Raw genomic sequence first — 18,157 nt, 5'->3', positions numbered from 1 at the left:
AACCTGCAGTCATTTTGATTTCATATCTGTATCGTCTTACATTAGTCTTGTCTGAGCTGCTTCCACTTCCACTTTCCATTATGTCATCAGATTCAAAAAAGTGGAAAAGTGAATATCAAAAGCAGATGAGGAAAACCGCTTTAAAATTTAAAAGGTGACTGAGATAGTTATAGATTCTAAACTCTGTACACATGAATGAAACAAAATGAGTATGTACAGTGTATGTGTAGACCTAAATGTCTTTGAGTGTTGAGGAGAGAAAACAGGATACTCCACCCATGGCCAGTAATGTATAATATTGTACACTTGTTACACAGAAAACTGTATGCATGGTCTGCAGAAGTGCTGTTTTCCCTCCCACGTGCCGTATGCCAATTTTTTCTGCCTATTTAATTAAGGGTACCTGGGAGTAAACCCCACTGAACCCCACAGGACTTATAAGGAACTTCCTTGCCTCGCCTCGCCTCACCCTCACTCCAGACATTTTGAGTACCTGAGTCATGTGAAATCTAGTAATTTCTAATGTGGTATTGCAATAAGGCTATTTTTTTCAGGTGAGGGCACAAGGGACCCTGTGTACACCTCTGGGTGTTTGTATATTGATGATTTAGTAAGGAGGTGATATATGTGTGAATTATATATATTTTTGTGTAAAAGTAGTTGATACTGAAAATTAATAGCATATACATTGCAATTTATATGCTGCATATTAACTTACTTCCAGTAGTTTGCCTTGGTAGAATATATGGTCTAGTATCAAGTTAATAAAGTTTTTGTGAGCAGAATATATACACAAAGGAAGCAAAGCCTCGGCAAGGTCATACATTCTTTTCTGCTGCAGGGCATAACATTTTAATATTTAGATCTTTCAAAAAGCAAAATCTCTTGACATTTGTGCTTTGCTTTTGTAATTTTTATAGTTTGCCTCATTTGCTGTTTTCATGTGGCTATGATGTTTAGTCACTTCAAATGTGTTGTAGTTCAGTGTAAACAGCTTTGTTAATGCTAGCTTCACTTTGGAATTAAATTACTCTGAAGTGGCAAAGCTACTGGCACGATCCAGCTCAGGCCATCCTGACCCCATTTACTTGGGAGTAAGCTAAGCCCCACTGAATCCAGTTCCCATTGGACTAACCTCTGACTAAACATGGTTAGGATTGCAGTGTAAATTTGCCATTAGATTACAATATGTAAAGTTTGAGTGGTCAACTTAGTAAAACCTGGTTATTTTCAAAATAGTATAACTTTTCAGTCCCAGTTATACAGATACACCATTCTGGAGTTACTACTGTGTCATGTGCAAGGGTGTAATTGAGTAAATAGCTGACAATGTACATCATTTTATCTTGATAGACTTGCTCTTTAACAAGCTTTTGGAAGTTGCACCTTTGAGCCAGTTATAAGGGACATCACAATAGGATATTTTATTTTAGACCTCCGGGTTGGCGCCACCGGCAATGGCAGAATTCCTCTGATCAGGAGGAATTTGCCTTGTGGAAATTCGGGTCTGGCCGCCACGGCGATGGCAGAGACCCACTAAAAATCACAGGCGGGTGAAGCCTGTGAACATGGGATTCGGCGGGCACCTTTTGCGCCTCCCCTACTCGCGGGGAAACCTGGTTTCGGGGATCCGGAGCAATGTGGGGTGAGCGGCGCGGTGCTTCAGATCGACTGCTTCTTCCACGGAGTGAAGCCTCATAGCTGTTGCCGGAGAGCGCTGACTTTTTCCTGTCGACAATTTGATCTTAAAGCAACTACCCGTGAGTAGAGTGAAGAATTGGATTTTTAAAACGTCTTAATTTGGCACCGAAACGGGGAGGTTGAAAACAGGAAGTCCACCTCCCCTTTTTGTAAATAAGACTGAGGCAAAGAGGCTGCAAGCTAAAGTCTTGGAAAGCCTATTGTAAAGGACTAAATTCTCATCAGTAAAAAATATTAAACCCCCCTTGGAAGCAGGAGAAGAGGGGGGAGGCTTTGGATTGTATATCCCTGCAGGAGTGAGTGAGGAAGTTAAAATACCACCGTTCCGAACCTGGAAACGGGCTGCCAGTAAAACCGACGTGTCTTGGAAGGTTCATTGACAGCGAATAGAACGTTCGGTGACAGCTAGCATAAGAGAGATACATTGTTTCCATTGTCTTCATCTGCACTTAAAAAGGAGTAAAAGTAACGGAAAATTGAAACAATCTTATTGAACTTTATTTTTTTAAAAAGGAGGAAAGTACCATATTTTTCGCCCTATAGGACGCACTTTTTCCCCTCCAAAAATGAAGGGGAAATTTGGGTGCGTCCTATGGGGCGAATGCAGGCTTTCACTGAAGCTTGGAGAGCGAGAGGGGTCGGTGCGCACCGACCCCTCTCGCTCTCCAGGCTTCAGGAAGACATCCGCAGCCTGCTTCCCGGAGCACCGGGCGCGCTGAAAGCAGAGCGCCCGGTGCTTCGGGAACACATCCGCAGCCTAGGCAGCCCTGCGGGAGGTCCCACAGGGATGTCTAGGCTGCGGATAGCAGCCTGCTTCCCGGAGCGCCGGGCGCCCTGAAAGCAGAGCGCCCGGCGCTTCGGGAACACATCTGCAGCCTAGGCAGCCCAAACAAATAATTTTTTTCCTTTATTTCCCCCCCAAAAAACTAGGTGCGTCCTATGGGACGAAAAATACGGTAACTGAAAATTGAAACTAACTTTGGATTATTGAAACTGTGTTTAAAAGAGGACATATTGACCGATACAAATACAACTCGCTTTCCCCTAGTGGAAGCTTTTGAAATTGGTTACTTGATAGGAGCTGGGCTAGCGGAATTTCCAGCTGCAAGATAAGAAAGTGTGAGACTTTGGAATTGACCTTGAATCTTTTAAGTGTTATGGCAAACGGAAAAGAAAAAACAGACGAGATGTTGACAGAGGAGGCCATAGTGGCTGCATTATTGAAAATAAACGATTCGCTGGAACAACTCCACAAGAAAACAGATGCGAGAAATGTGAAATTGGATGTTGCAAATATTGAAATTGATTCAATTGTAGAAAGTTTAAATAACTTGGGACAAAAGGTGAATACTAATTCAGAAACCACTCAGAAACTGACACAGGAATCTACTTCAATATGGCAAACTGCAGATGAAGTCAGGGGAAAAACCCTTGCTGCTGAATCTAAAATAATACAACTGGAGAGGAGAGTCCCATCCATACAAAGACAACCTGGCGAACATAAGTTGACATTCGTTATGATTGGACTTAAAGAAGAACGGATGAATTTGAGGACCAGAGCCCTATCTGAATTGGAAAAGGAAAGCTTGACAGAGCTTCAGGAGGCGATACTAACATTGGTTGAGAAAGAGAGGTATTTGGGGGTTAGTATGACTGCCAAAAATGTGAATTTGCTTAAGGATAACTGTGAAGGATGTTGGATTGAGGAGAAGGGGGATTTGGAAATATGGACAAATCAGAAGTTGTTACTGTTGGGCCGAGTTACTGTGGTGGGGATGAGGGCTGCTGTGTTGTTGGGGATGCTGCTTTTGTTTCAAACACTGCAAGTTTTGGATGGGATGGAGGGTTTCAGGAGGTGGCAGAGGGATGCTCCTGGAGTTGTTTGGCAGGGCAGGAAGCCTCGAGTAAAACTTAAGATATTGATGGATGCTAAAGAAGGAGGAGGACCTGCCCTGCCAGACCTTTAAATTTTGCTGTGAACTATCTGCTTTTTGCTGGTTGAGAGAATGGTTGCTTTTTGAAAACATTGAAGCGTTGGACAATGGCAGATGAAATTGATGGACTATATGGAATTGGTGGAAATGTCTGGCAAGATCCGAGACCAGGGTGAAGAGTCGGTGGAAGAAGATTGGAAAAAGTTTAAAGACCATTTATAGAGATATTGTAAAATTAAGGAATGTTAGAAAAATGTTGGAATGAAATTATATGGCTTTAGCAGAAATGTCATAAGGAATTAGGTATAGATAGATTAATAGAAAATTAAAGGAAAAGTATGGCAAGAATGTGTTAAGATAATTATAGAACAGAAAACAGAGTAAGATGGAAAGGAATTGCCGAAACAAATAATAGAAGTGGAATACAAAAAGGGAGGTGAGAGGAGGTCGCTGGAAATAAGTGAATGAAATATAAGATATTGAAAATGTTTGAGGTCTTTTTAAACTGTTTTTGCTTGTTTTTATGTGTTTCTTTTTAGTCTATGTAGCGATTTTGTATTGTATTTGCATTTTTTTGTTTTTTTGTTTCTTTTTCTTTTTTCTTTTTTGAAGTGTTGTGTTTGAAATGTTAAGAAATAAATAAATATCATTTTTTAAAAAAAGGATATTTTATTTTATTTATTGCATTTCTATTCCATCTCTTTCTCCATGGAGCTCAAGTTGACATACATGGTTCTCCTCCTCATTTAATACCTACAACTACCCTATGTAGTAGGTTTTACTGACAGGCAGTGACTGGCCCAAGGTCACTTTGTGAGCTTCATGGCTGAGTGGGGATATGAGCCCTGGTCTCCCAGATCCTAGTCTAACCACTCCAGCATGTGGGAACAAATCATTTTGACCATACAATTGTAATTATCTGAATTATATTTTCACATATTTTCAGTATCTCGAGAATGAGGTACATGCCAAGGCTTGCTGCATAGGAGTGCACTCAAAAGAAAGGATTTTCTGCAGAAATAATGCTGCAAAGTAACTTCACTATAGTTTTACTGTAATAAAAAAAGAAAGATACCAAGCCTTTAGCACACATTCAGGATTTTTTACCAGTATGTTAAGACTTACAGATAAGTGAACCAAGTTTATAAGGAGAGATACCACTAATGCCAGCGTGGTTAATGAGGAAAGTCAGGGAAGCTATTGGAGAAGGCTTCATTCAGAAAAATACTTCCTTTTTATTTGCTTCCTTTTTTGTTCTCATTTGGCAAAGGGAGCACAGCCCTGGGGGGGGGGGGATGCAAACAATAAGGGATTTAAAAAAGAATTTGAGGAGCAAATTACCAAAAACATTAAAGCCAACAATAAAAAGAGGTGAAATAAAATGGAGACCAGCTATGGAGGCAGTCCTGTTATGGATCAGTAACTGGTTAAAGAACAGGGAGAAGTGACCAAGAAAAGCTTCTCAGAAGAGTCCCCTGAGTGTTTGAAGTTTCGCTGCTTTTCATGAAGTAATGAAGGTCACCTTCCCTTCTCAGGAATAAATGGACAGTTCTCCCAATGGAGAGATGTAGAAAGCCAAGTCCCCCAAGATTCTTGGTAAGACTCCACTTTTGAACTTGTTCATAAATAACCTGGGGTTAGGGGTGAGCAGTGAGGTCACCAGATTTGCTGTTGACACCAAATTGTTCAGGTTTGTAAGAAGAAAAATGGATTTGCAAATTAGCTACAAGAGGATCTATCCAGACTGGGATAGTGGGAATTAAAATGGCCAGTGCAATAAATGCAAACAATTCTAAAGTGATGTACATTGCAGGGGGAATTCTAACTTTTCATATATGCATTTATGGGGTCTGAAATGGCAGTGACTTATGAGAACGAGATCTTAGCTTAATGCAGTGGCGTAGCGTGGGGGGTGCCAGGGGAGCCGGCCGCACCGGGCGCAACATGGGCGGGGGGCGCGCTCGCACTAGCAGCTCTCTGCCCCTACTAAAATCCACGGGTTAGGGAGCCCGCGCTCGCTCGGCTTGGCGAGGAGGTCGCGGAAGGGGGAGAGCGAAGCCTTCTGCCGCGGGCAAAAAAAGGAGAGGAAGCCGGGTGGGCGGGCGGGCGGGCGGGCGGGCGGGCTGGCTGGCGGGGGTCTGGCTGCGCCTGCTGCTGCCGGTGCAGGGCAAGGCAAGCAGAGCGAGGAGGAGAGAGAGGGGAAGGGGGGGGAAGCAGCTAGGAAACGCTGCGGTGTGGAGGAGGAATCAATTAAGGAGAGAAAGCGAAAAGCCTTGGAGAAAGGGAAAAAAGGAAAGAAAAGAGGCAGCTCCAGGAGAGCGCGGGGGAAAGAGAAGCCTCGCTGCTGCTGCTGCTGCTGCTGCTGCTGCTTGGGAGAGTAAATTACTGTACTTGCCTTGCCCCGGGTTAGGGGGCGCAAATTATTTGCCTTGCCCCGGGTTAGGGGGCGCAAATTACTTGCCTTGCCCCGGGTGCTGATAACCCACGCTACGCCGCTGGCTTAATGAAAATGTTGAGCCAGTGTGTGGCAGGTATGAAAATTAGGATTCATCAGGACAGGGTTTGAAAATAAAACTGTCAATATCATAATGCTGTTACACAAATCTATGGTAGGAGTCATTCTGCAAAGAAACAGAAAAGATTGTTGTAACTTTAAGAACTGTTTCTGTGAGTTCGTGGTGTGGTTTTCTAGACTGATTAGGTACAGCTGGTGATGGGTACAAAAGGAGAAGTTGCAGTTTGCATTAGCCTGCAAAAGAGAACACCCACATGCTTTGTGTTTGTAAGGTTGTAAATAAAACTCTTGCTTGAGTATTTTACACTTGTCTCGTGGTTCTGTTGTCTGCTACCAGGAAGATACAGGTCCAATAATGTATGGTGACTGCACTGGAATACTGTGTTGAGCTGGAAAAGGATATTGTTGAGGTGGAAAAGGGAGGAGGAGGTAACCAAAATGATCAGAGAGCTGGAACAAGATTACATTTGGAACTTTTTAGTTCAGAAAAAGGTATGGTGGAGCATGATAGAGTTGTATAAAATTATGTATGGTGTGCAGAAACTGGTAAGAGCAGGGGTTTTCAACCTGGTCCCCACCGCCCACTAGTGAGCATTTCCGAATTCTAGGTGGGCGGTAGGGGTTCTATGGCACAAGCTGAATCCTCCTTCCATCAAGCACTGGTGGGTGGTAAGGAAATTTTACCATCAAGAAAGATAGATTAGTGGGCGATAGGTATAAAAAGGTTGACTACCCCTGGGTTAGAGAAAAGTGTCTATCCTTCTCACATGTACTAGAACGTGGGCCATCCACCAAACTAGAATGCTGAAAGATTCAGGACGGACAAAAGGAACTATGTCACACAGCACGTGCTTAGACTATGGAATTAATGACTGCAAGATGTAGTGTTGGCCATCAACTTGGATAGCTTGAAAAGGACACTGGACAAATGTATGGAGTAAGAGCTATCATGACTGTATTACTTCCACTGTCAAAAGCAGTATGCTTCTACATATCAGTTGCTGGGAGACACTGCTGTTGTGCTCCTGTCCTTCTCAAAGACTTCCCACATGAAACCATAGTTGGTTGTCCACTATGAGTACAGGATGCTGGACTAGATGGGAGTTGGTCTAATCTTATTTTATTTAGAACTCTATGTGTTTTCATTTTTGAGAAAGATGGGTCTGCACATTTTATTTTCTAGCTAAGGACAGTTACTGGCATAAGCTATAGCCATTTATTTTTTCATTCTAGATATCTAGATAGTGTAATCTGAATGCCAGTATTTGAGGAAGGTATGGTTTATCAGTAACTATTTCATAAAAACTGCATCAAAAGTATTTTTTATTTCTATTTGTAAGACACAAATCAAAAGCTCAGAGACATGATTCTTGCATGCATTTATGAATATGCTTTATAAGAAGCTCATATTAAATTCAGATTTAAAGTCCTTTCAAATAATTAATCTATCTTTTAGATGATAAAAGTGCAAAGTGTAGCAAATTACCTGGGGAAACAGAACTCCAAAACATCAAGCTATTTTATTTGATATAAAAAATGGTAACAAATTGTTGAGATTTTTTTCTTTCAACTGCCCTTCTCCCACAAGAGTTCTGTGTTTTATTAGATCAAATATAATATAGAATATTACTTTTACTAATGTATTCTTTTTAAATACACTATTATCAAAGCCATAGAGGATGTTCAGAAAACAGACTACAAATCTCATAATGAGGTCTGCCACTGCAGTTTCAAATAAAACTATATAGCCTGGGTAGTAAGAAATCCAGGGAATGATCCCGAGAAAGTCACTTATAATCCAGCTACAGTGGTCTTTGTTTACACATGTTCTGGCAAAGTGAATAGATGTATGCTAGACTGGATAATTAAAGAATCTGCCAATTTACAGGTTTTCAATATTCAGAATCAGACTTCTAAAAACGAGATCTCAACAGGGCCAAAATATTGGAAACATTTTAAATTCTTTCAAGCACTGACATCCCATGTAGTCAATTTTATAAGCTTTTTTCCATAGTCTGTGGAATTAGGTTACCAAGAATTAAACAAGGAACTGTCAGAAATGAAGAACTTGCTCATGGAAATTCACAAGTAGTTTTCTCATGGTGATGGCAGATCTGGATTTCAGTTATGTGAGACACCATGCAGTTATCTACTGCTTGGTGACTGAGAGGATTTTTAATTTTTTAAAAAAATAAATCTTCCAAAATAGTTGATTCTTCAAGAACTACAAGCAATAGGCTCTGATTGATAGCTGCTATATGTTAATTTCACAACAGGGATGTAATTGAAAATTGTGACTGTGTGTGTGTGTGTGTGTGTGTGTTTTCATAGAATTCAGACACTCTTTTACAATGGCTATGAGTAGCTATCTACCTCCCATCAGAAAACCTCCCCAGCAAACAAGGTTCTACCAACTTAAAGCATGATGAAGGTAATCTGCAGTGTAAGAATTTCTGGAACTTCTTGGGTGGAGATCTTACAGCAGGATCCTATTAGTGAAAGTAACATTGGACAACTGTGGATGGCCTCAAGGCAGGACATTTAGGAACATTTGGTAAATAAAAATACCATAGAATGGTTTTGATATGAGTAAAGAAATCGTTAGCCCAAATAAATGGTTCTGTCCAGTTTTAATGCTCCAATGAAATCCAATCTAATTAGATTATATCTAATCAGGATACAATATTGTCCACATAGCTGAGATATCAGTGGTGTGTGCCTTTGCATTATAGAAAATAGTACCCTACTAAATCCAGAGCAGTGACTGAAGCAAACTAGGACATGGTCTCCACATAAAGCAATATGAGGGTAGATAGAATGCTGAGGAAGGAGACAGGATGCAACCATGTTAAACTATCTATGGACACCCCAGATTTGAATGCTCCAGCATATTAAAACACCCTGCGAGTAAAAGCAGCATTACCAGGAAGAATGGTTCTAGAACAGCTTGTTCCCAGTTGTTTTCTACTCATGAAGGAGTTTTGCACATAGGGGAGCATTATAAATGTGACCACCTATTTGCAGTCTGAAGTGGAACACTGCATGTAACACAGGCAGCACCAGAGAGGAGAAAGGGAGAGGACATACTGTCCAGACACTGCTGGATTCCTTTTGTACTTCCTTCAAAGGAAAGATGTTTTAACATGAACGTATCATTCTCTTTCAGAAATCTAATATATGCAACAGAACCATCTCTCTTGGCACACACAAAAGTGTACCATGTCCTTTTTATGCCATTCCCCATCACCACCACGTTTCTGCTCCTGCAGTCCACAGTCTAACCCTTCCAAATTCGTTTTGATGCATGTGTAGACAAGGTCTAAAATGCCTGCCACTGCTATATTTGTTTCAAGTAGACCAAACTGTACTGCCCAGGAAGATTACATTTACTTTTGTATAATCCATTGGAACAAGTGAGAATAATGATTACTTTTATTCAGATTACTTAGAATAAATAAGCGTGTTCTGGTTGAAAAGATAAATTGCTGTTGCAAATTAATGTTATATGTATAATGCTTCATTTTTAACTCTCTTTTTTTGTCAGAACAGTGCTCTGAGTCAAATAGCTAGAGTTTTTAAAGTTCTGGGAAGCAATTTAAGTAAGGGATTTTATGTCCTTTGCACTATTGCTGTATTTAGTTTAAATGAGCAAATAGTAGAGGAATGAAATTAAGAGATTTAAAGAAAGAAATGCAGCCTGAAAATAAAAATGAAACCTTGTTCTTGCATCAGAATTATTAGATCTTGCGATTTGCATATACAAATAATTCAGCAACATTCACTGGCATTATAAATACAGCAAGATCAAATTATAAATGTAATAAAAGAAAATATCACTGTATAATACACACATATATTATAAAGATCTTGACATAAATTAAATATAGTTTTGCATATACAGAATAAGGTTCAGTAGCAACATACTAAAAATGATACTGCATAATGAAAACATTTTCAAATGCTGGAAACAAAGATGTTCAAATTCCTTTAAAAACCAATTCATAAAAGTCATTTTCAAAACACTAATCAATACAGCAGGCATTCTTCTGTTGGGCCTGATTAACCCAAGCCATTAAGTATCTACTTAGTACAAGATTTCAAAACTTGCTTGCATCAAGAAATGCTTTCCACACTGAGTTGTCTGCCAAGAACTATGTTGTGTGTTGCAGGGAATTCTGGAGTGCATTGTGTCACATTCTTAAATTTGCGTAGTGAGACTAGCTGGCCCCTATACAGAATACGTATGTCCCACAGCACCAGGGCTGTTTCCAGGATTCTTTGGACCCCATGCAAGAGATAGCAGGAGGCCTGAACACGCAGAGGAGAGATGCAGAAACGTGCACACACAGAGATACACATCCACATCAAATACAAGAGAGTGCACACTTCATGCATTCAGAAGAGTACATGAGAGTTCAAATTGTGTAGGGTCACAGGGACGCAATGCTGCCCCTGCCCCCAGTAACCCTCTGCATGCTTCCTACTCCCACAAAGGTCTGCAGGGAATTTCTGAATGCAGCTAGAATATTGCTGCAGATATTTCTGCTCAAACCTCAGGAGAGCGAGAGTGGAGATGGCACACATGAGGATACTGGAGGTGGGGCTGGTGCACACACTCCTGGACTGTTTCAAGCTCAGGTGTTCTTTTGAATGCATGAGCAGGGCTTCCTCCAATATCTTCTTTTGCTCCTAAACTCCATGCAGAGGGCTAGCTGGCTGACTAAATGGGGCATGCGGATGCGCTGGCTCTAACAGCAGATGAGTCGGGGGCACAGAACCTGCGCTGCCTGATACAGCATCCACTACTGGTAACATGGGAGACCTCAAGTGGACCAGGCAAACTGTGAGCTTAGGCTCTCCCAACTTCTGCAACAGTGCAGAGTTAATCCTGAACGTTGTGGCTGATTGTTCGCTCTGCAAATCCTGTGACAATCAGGGGAGCAAGGAATCCAAGTACGGTATAGAATGGAAACACCTTGGCTGTCATACAGGCAACAGAAGGTCAAGACCAGAGCCTTCCTTTCCCCACACAGCTACATTTTCCCACACACATTAACTGTTTGCATGCCTGTGTGCACACTGCTCTTGTTTGTTTTTAAAGCATTTTTATGTATATAAACTATTAGAGGGGGCCCTGCCAGATTTTGCTAGTCCCTGGTGCCAGGCCTGCAAAGGACATGTCTCCTCCGCTGCTGTATTCTGCAGGAAAATATCAGTAACAAGTGATAAGATGCCTTTTGGTTAGCTAAGTTACAGTTCTTTATCTTGTTGTTAGTCCTTGCAAGGCATTAAAAAAGCAGATGCAATAAAGGGAGTGCTGGCCTGCTCCCTCCATGCATTGGAGGGCAAAGATCTGTAGCCAGGACGCTGCTGCATTAGTGTTAGCTCGCCACATGATTCAGGACGCTGATTGTGCAAGGTTCTAAATCAAACTGGATCTGCATGCCTATAGCAGACATCCAGCTTCATGGAGGGTGAAGCTGGGGAGTTAACACGCCCATGCCCTCTCCTCACACAAGTATAATCGCATGAGGGTTTTAACACACAAATAGGGCTATTGTTGACTCCCTGATAAATTGATAAGGAACCCTGGGTTTCTAGAAACATACTTCGAAATAAACTGCTTTAACAATATTACTATTTGTGCACTGTTTCTGAGTTAAGCATGTACTTAAGAGCTTTGGCAATCAATGTCCACTGTCACACAAGACAATAAGTTGAGTCACATAGTGACTAGATATACAGATCAGAACATATAAATTTCTAATCACTGTTTGGCATTTATTAATGCAATCTCATGCAATGTAAAAAAATTTAAGTGTGGAAACCCATAAATATGTTTGTTATACCATTGTACGAAGTATCACAGTCTTATTTGACTAAACACCTTGAAGTGAAAAACAAGCTTTCTAAAGTTGCAATTCACCAACCTCATAAAACAGATTAGTTGTGATTAAAAGTGATTTGGCTGGGTTTAGCACAGTATTTCCTCAACTGTGGCAAGTCTTGTCATCACCAAATGGGAGAACCTAGTAGAACTAGATTGTCTGAAGGGAATCCAACAAAGCCCACAGAGAAGGTTTTGTGCTTCAGATTACTTCAGAGAATTTAATCCCACGGAATTATCTGAAACTGTTGAGTATAGAAATTATTCCACATTGGGGGAGGAAAGCTGCTCATTTGGCTCCATTTTAAGTGCACTCATATTAGTATTACCAAAATGAGCCTCACCCCAAGTATTCTGGCTTCACTTGGGTAAATATAAGAAAAGTTAAAATATCCCTACTTCATTAATGGATTCCGCTATGTGCATTTCTGGCCCACATCTTACGTTTTTAAATATTGCTTTACAGAACAAGCAACAAATTAAGAGAGTTCTGGATGCTATTAGAAATATTATCTAATAATTACTTCCTTCCACCAAGGCAGGATTTTTCTCTACATCTGGAAATGACTTTGTTTGGATAATTTAAAAAGGAACAACTGCAATGCTTTCCCTTAAGCAGATTTCACAGTTACAGCTATGGTTGCTGGTCAGAGGTCAAGGAAGGGGTACTGGACCAGATACTAAGAGAAGCAAGGAATTCCAGTGTCATGGATGAGGGAACAGCAGCTACCTATGCTATTCTAGGTTTACTGAAAGCTAGGAAGTGGGAAATTAGAAGACGGAGACTAAATTGGTAACTGTAAAGACTATTTTTGTGTTATCAAGCTAAATAAGATACTTTGGCTAAGTGCAGAGAGGCCATTCATCAAGGAGCCAAGAAAACTGAGGGGACATATTCACCAGGACACCAAAAATGCCTAAAGGTGTTACTAATATCCAGTAGTCAAAAACTCAATACCAGGACTAGCACATGCCTCTATTGTAACAAAAATAGAGATATTAGGAAGAATATGATTATGGTTTTGTCATACCTAAATAAAAACCCCAGTATTTTGAAAACAGCAGTTTCCACACAATTTGTACTGCATTAGAAAGTGTCTGACACTCTTAAGGCTGTTGGAAGCAGCTTCTAAAGTGGTGGGTAGAAACAGTGGTTTTTTAAAAAAAAACTATCTTCATCTATTAATGTGCTCACAGATTTGGGTCCATAGTGTTCATTCCTCACATTTTGGAGTTTGGATTTCCAAACTTATTATGATAGAAAGCTTATTTTACATTCAACTCTTAACCAAATAATGGTGTTTGCTTTGGGGCTTAGAGAGCTTAACATCAATCACCTCTTACAATAAATTCTATTCATTAAGTGCATAACAACTGTACATATACATATAGATTTACAGAAGTGCATTACTGGGAAGACACAAGCAATAAAATGGCAGTGCTTTAAAAACAGTGTGCTTATAGACTAACCTGAACTGTTTTCAATTAAAAGTCGGTAAGTAAAAGACTCATGTGGACACCTTGCAATCCTCTGAATTGCTAAAAGTATCCACCTTTCTTCCAGTCATGTATTAAAATGAACATCGATTAAAATAATGCAGGAGCTGAAATGTAATGACCAGGTTAAAGTCTACATAGTTGTCAATAAGGCTTTCCTTGTTGTATTAAAAAAAACACCAATGAACAAGCCCAAACTATTGCATATTAGACATTTATATACAAATTATTCTTTTGTACTTGTGCTCTTTAATTTATGCCTTCTAAAAAGATGGGAGCAATAGATATAAAATGTACTGTGTGTTTTGTCATTTTTCTCCAAAGCTAGTTTTGTCCAGACGATGACATTGCCACATGCGGCTTTATATATTGTCACAGCCATTAAAGTAAAAACCCTAGGAAGCAGCCCATCATACAAGTCAGTTGAAAACATATGAGTTTTGTGCCCTAACAGTAAATGGTTTGTTGTGCACCAACAGCCCAAACCCAAATTTTGTGGGCACTCCTACATGTCCATACTTCACTGGCTACTGGGATAGTTCTGTATACTTACAATAAGGGAGAAAATTGTGAAATCATAGGTCATATAGGAGGTCTGAAAGCATACTGACATTGAGGAGTACTACACCATTTGTAGGGACACAATTCAGGACACTGTTCATTCCTATTAAGTACCACCGACGCTAAAGGAGCACAAGTGTATTTATCTGTGTCCTTAATTGAACACTAACACCAGTATTCTAAGGACTTGGAAGTAAATGTCTTGACTTCAGTAGGTGCTATTCCCTGATTCAACTAAAGATTTGTCATGACTATACTCCATTGACACCAGTGAAGCAAGTTTGCCACTATGTAATTACTGAAGTTGTGTTGCTTAGCCATAACTATCTTAAGCTAGATTGTTTTAAATTGAAAGTCTATGTTTTCCTTTATATATTTGTTTTCTATCTGGCAATATACCTTTTTGTGATAGCAAGAACAGAACCTCTTTCTTTTCAAAATACAAAATAGTTTCAAAATACTGATTAATTAACTTACATTAAATATGTTACTTTATGTTAATATTTCTTTTTAAAAAATTATATCAGGTTAAATAATTTAAGGTGATCTTTTAAGATTATTTAACTGAATTCAACGAACTCAGTATTTGCATTATGGTGCTAAGTTACAGCTTGCAATTATAACAGAACTACAGTATCTAGAGAATCTTGTCTTCAAAAATAATTATACGTTTTATGTTTTTTGCTAAGGTTCAAAATCTTAGACAGTTGCTTGTGGAGGATTCATGTACCATTATATATAATCCACTGAATGAGTTGTGCTTAACAGGAAGAATGCTTAAAAAATACCAAAAAAAGCAAACAGATATAACCTGGCTATTGAACGTTAAGATTAATAGTTGTAGAATATTAACCAACTTTCTAGAGCACCTCAAATAGTGTCTTCCACAGTCAGCAGTTCACATTAGCATCAATAGGTTTAAAAGTGGAGCAAGGTGCTGATGAACATAAAAGCATCAAAACACCGCCACAACCAAAAAAAGAATACTCTGCAAATACTGAGATGAATGCAGCAAGCAAATGCATATGCTCTTGGGTGGCCACACTCATTTCAGTGGGGTGTACACAGTGTTTCCTAGTAGCACGTGGCCATTGTGTGGAACTTGCTCTAAGAGAAATAATTGTTATGTGCATGGATTTGGATCCAGCTTATTTACTCTTATTCCTCTGCTTTATAAACACGGGTTATTTTATAAGTCATCTAAAAGTTAAAAACTAAAAAGTAAAAGGCAGAATTTCATAGATGTTCGGGGAAAACATGGGTATGATCCAGCCAAAACCAAGCATTTTTGAAGTCCCATTAATGAATTTTAAAAGTATTTATTTCCTGTTAATAATAATAATAATAATAATTTATTATTTATACCCCGCCCATCTGGCTGGGTTTCCCCAGCCACTCTGGGCGGCTTCCAAAAGAATATTAAAATACTATGTTACATCAAACATTAAAAGCTTCCCTAAACAGGGCTGCCTTCAGATGTCTTCTAAAAGTCTGGTAGTTGTTGTTCTCTTTGACATCTGGTGGGAGGGCGTTCCACAGGGAGGACTTCGATGGACTCCCATCCAAGGGGCTGATCAGATCCATGCACACTTAGCTTCAGCAGTGCTGCAGCATCAAGTGCTCCCAGACCATTAACTGGACTCCAAATCCCATTAACTTCAATGGGAAAAATTTAAGCATAAGCTTAATACACCCACTGAAATCAGTGGGGATTGAATATGCCTAACATAGGCTGGATTGTGCCCTATATTCATAATAGTTTATACTGTGATATATTGTACACGGCCATCTGTTATGCAAAACTTTAAAGATCACCTTGATCCAGCTTGGGGAACTAGATACACAAACACAGCCTTTGCACATATATCCCCAGCTGAATGGGGTGTCCCACATGCAAAAGTGTGCTAGATGTGCAGCTCCCCTATTTTATGTGCTGAAGCTGCACATGTTGAGCATTTCAAAACAATAGCAATCCTGCTGTTTGGGAGGGAAAGTGGGACTCTGGAATCAAATAGGTTCTTCAGGTTTTTTTTGAAACGGTTCTGCGCATGCTCCTTTGGATCAGAGAGTAAAAGTCTTGAATAATTTATACATCTAAGGAGGCATTCCAAGCAAGCCAAACATGGTAGTATGTACATTTAGAGTTTTTAAAAAGTCAATGGAAATAAATTAACATGATTTACAAATCTCTGTACAGATGATTAAATTAATAATAATAATAAGGCAGGAGTTTTCACTTGAAATTGGCATAATCAGAAAATATGTCAATGAAATCTTGTACCACTTTGTAGCAGAATTCATACTGTTCCTGAAAAGAGAAGAGGAATACATTTACTCTGATGAAAATTTCTCTGAATCATAAGAATTCCAGCGAAGCATGTTTAACTCTAAACTGGAGCATAATCATATGTAGCATATCTTACAGACAACATTTTTAATTTCTTATCCTGTTAAAACACTTTCTTTTTTGCAGTTTGTAGCATAATTAATTTTAAAATATAACTAAAACAACAACAACCGTTGGTTCACTGAAGAAGCAGACTATGAATGAGAGGTGGACAGTGAGCCCAATGGGACCATTTAAAATAACCATAAATCCTATCAGGAGTCACTGTCAAATCAAGAAGTTTCCCATTTACTTTTTCATTTTAATTAGTTATAGCCTGCCTCTCAGGGTGGTGAAGCCATCAAGAGACAGCTAAAAATGGCTATATTCTGATACCAGGACACATATGTAAGCCTGACTATTGCTATTGTTTTAAAAAAAACAACTGTGAGAGGCAAGCAGAGCACAAATAACCAGCTCTAATTAATCTGCCCCTTATATACAGGGAGGACATGGGTGGCACTGTGGGTTAAACCACAGAGCCTAGGACTTGCCTATCAGAAGGTCGGCAGTTCGAATCCGCGTGATGGGGTGAGCTCCCATTGCTCGGTCCCTGCTCCTGCCAACCTAGCAGTTCAAAAGCACGTCAAAGTGCAAGTAGATAAATAGGTATCGCTCCGGTGGGAAGGTAAACGGCGTTTCCGTGTGCTGCTCTGGTTCTCCAGAAGTGGCTTAGTCATGCCGGCCACATGACCCGGAAGCTGTACGCCGGCTCCCTTGGCCAATAAAGCGATATGAGCGCCGCAACCCCAGAGTGGTTATGACTGGACCTAATGGTCAGGGGTCCCTTTACCTTTATATACAGGGAGGCCACCCTTGCCGTAATTCCTTGATTGCAAAAGTATGCAATAATGTTTGGAATTGCCACTGCTATTAGCAGTTCAGAGGACCAGCTGTACACCCCTCTCCCCCAAAAATCCAAGATACCCTATAGCACTGTGCAGAGACTATTCAGCAGTTTCAAAAGTTGTTGTGGTATGGCTTTGCAGGTAGGGTTAGCTCCTAGTACTGGAAGAACACGACTAAGCATTGGAACTACATGTATTTGTGAACACCCAAGTCCTGTGTTGCTCAAATACCAACATCCTATTATCCTTTTGACAAATATTTTTGTGGTTAGAACAACATACCAGTGTTTGCACCATATGTGGTCTTTGCAGTCGTAAACTCTTCACAGCTTGAAATACATCTAAGAGCCCCTCAGCTTTGACTCGCTCCAGAATATTGCTGAGTGCAATGAATGTACCTGTTCTTCCAGCTCCAGCACTATAATACATATACATTTTTTTTCTTTAACAGGTTATATTACCAAATCCATATTCAATACAGTGAAAATACACCCTGAATTGATTCCCTGCTACTGAGAAGAATCCCTGCATTGCCTCATTGTTCTTTCCAAGGACTGGCAGAAGCAGAATAAATTATGTCAATTTGCTTAATATAAACATTTTCATGCAGATAATGGAATTTAGTTCTACTAGCCAAGGAAAACTTTCTTGAAATATAAACACGTCTAAATTTTTCAACCAGCCAAGCTTAATCTTGCAATCACTTTATGTGCATAAATGTTTACATCATGTTATTTCTAAACTAACAATATATAAACATAGTTCCTAGCACTTCTGGAAACTCTTCAAAACATCCTAGTCTCACCAGCCAGAGCCTGACCATCACTA

General features: G+C 39.8%; 1 protein-coding gene and 1 long non-coding RNA gene across 18 annotated transcripts in view; one reads left to right on the top strand and one right to left on the bottom strand.

Moving 5' to 3' along the window:
* Window positions 1-18,157, top strand: part of LOC308477100 — a 40,672-nt gene that overhangs the window by 2,641 nt on the left and 19,874 nt on the right. For 5 of the 7 annotated variants that reach the window (XR_013986374.1, XR_013986375.1, XR_013986376.1 and 2 more), the window contains exons 2-3: window positions 5,171-5,231; window positions 8,482-11,009. This is a non-coding gene — a long non-coding RNA (uncharacterized lncRNA). Of the gene's footprint in view, window positions 1-5,170; window positions 5,232-8,481; window positions 11,010-18,157 lie in introns of those variants that run through there. The other 2 variants (XR_013986372.1, XR_013986373.1) reach the window with 1 other exon arrangement.
* Window positions 15,647-18,157, bottom strand: part of PTPRE (protein tyrosine phosphatase receptor type E) — a 148,449-nt gene continuing 145,938 nt past the window's right edge. For all 11 annotated transcript variants that reach the window (XM_081005235.1, XM_081005239.1, XM_081005240.1 and 8 more), the window contains 2 exons: window positions 17,612-17,747; window positions 15,647-16,403 (listed from right to left, as the gene is read on the bottom strand). In XM_081005235.1, the coding sequence (XP_080861361.1) occupies window positions 16,329-16,403; window positions 17,612-17,747 (211 nt within the window). In that variant the 3' untranslated portion in view covers window positions 15,647-16,328. The remainder of the gene's footprint in view (window positions 16,404-17,611; window positions 17,748-18,157) is intronic.

Source organism: Podarcis pityusensis (assembly GCF_964106645.2).
Source record: "Podarcis pityusensis genome assembly, chromosome: 5".
Taxonomy (NCBI): Eukaryota; Metazoa; Chordata; class Lepidosauria; order Squamata; family Lacertidae; genus Podarcis; species Podarcis pityusensis.
Note: the sequence above shows the minus strand (reverse complement) of the source record. Positions and strands in the feature narration are given on the sequence as shown.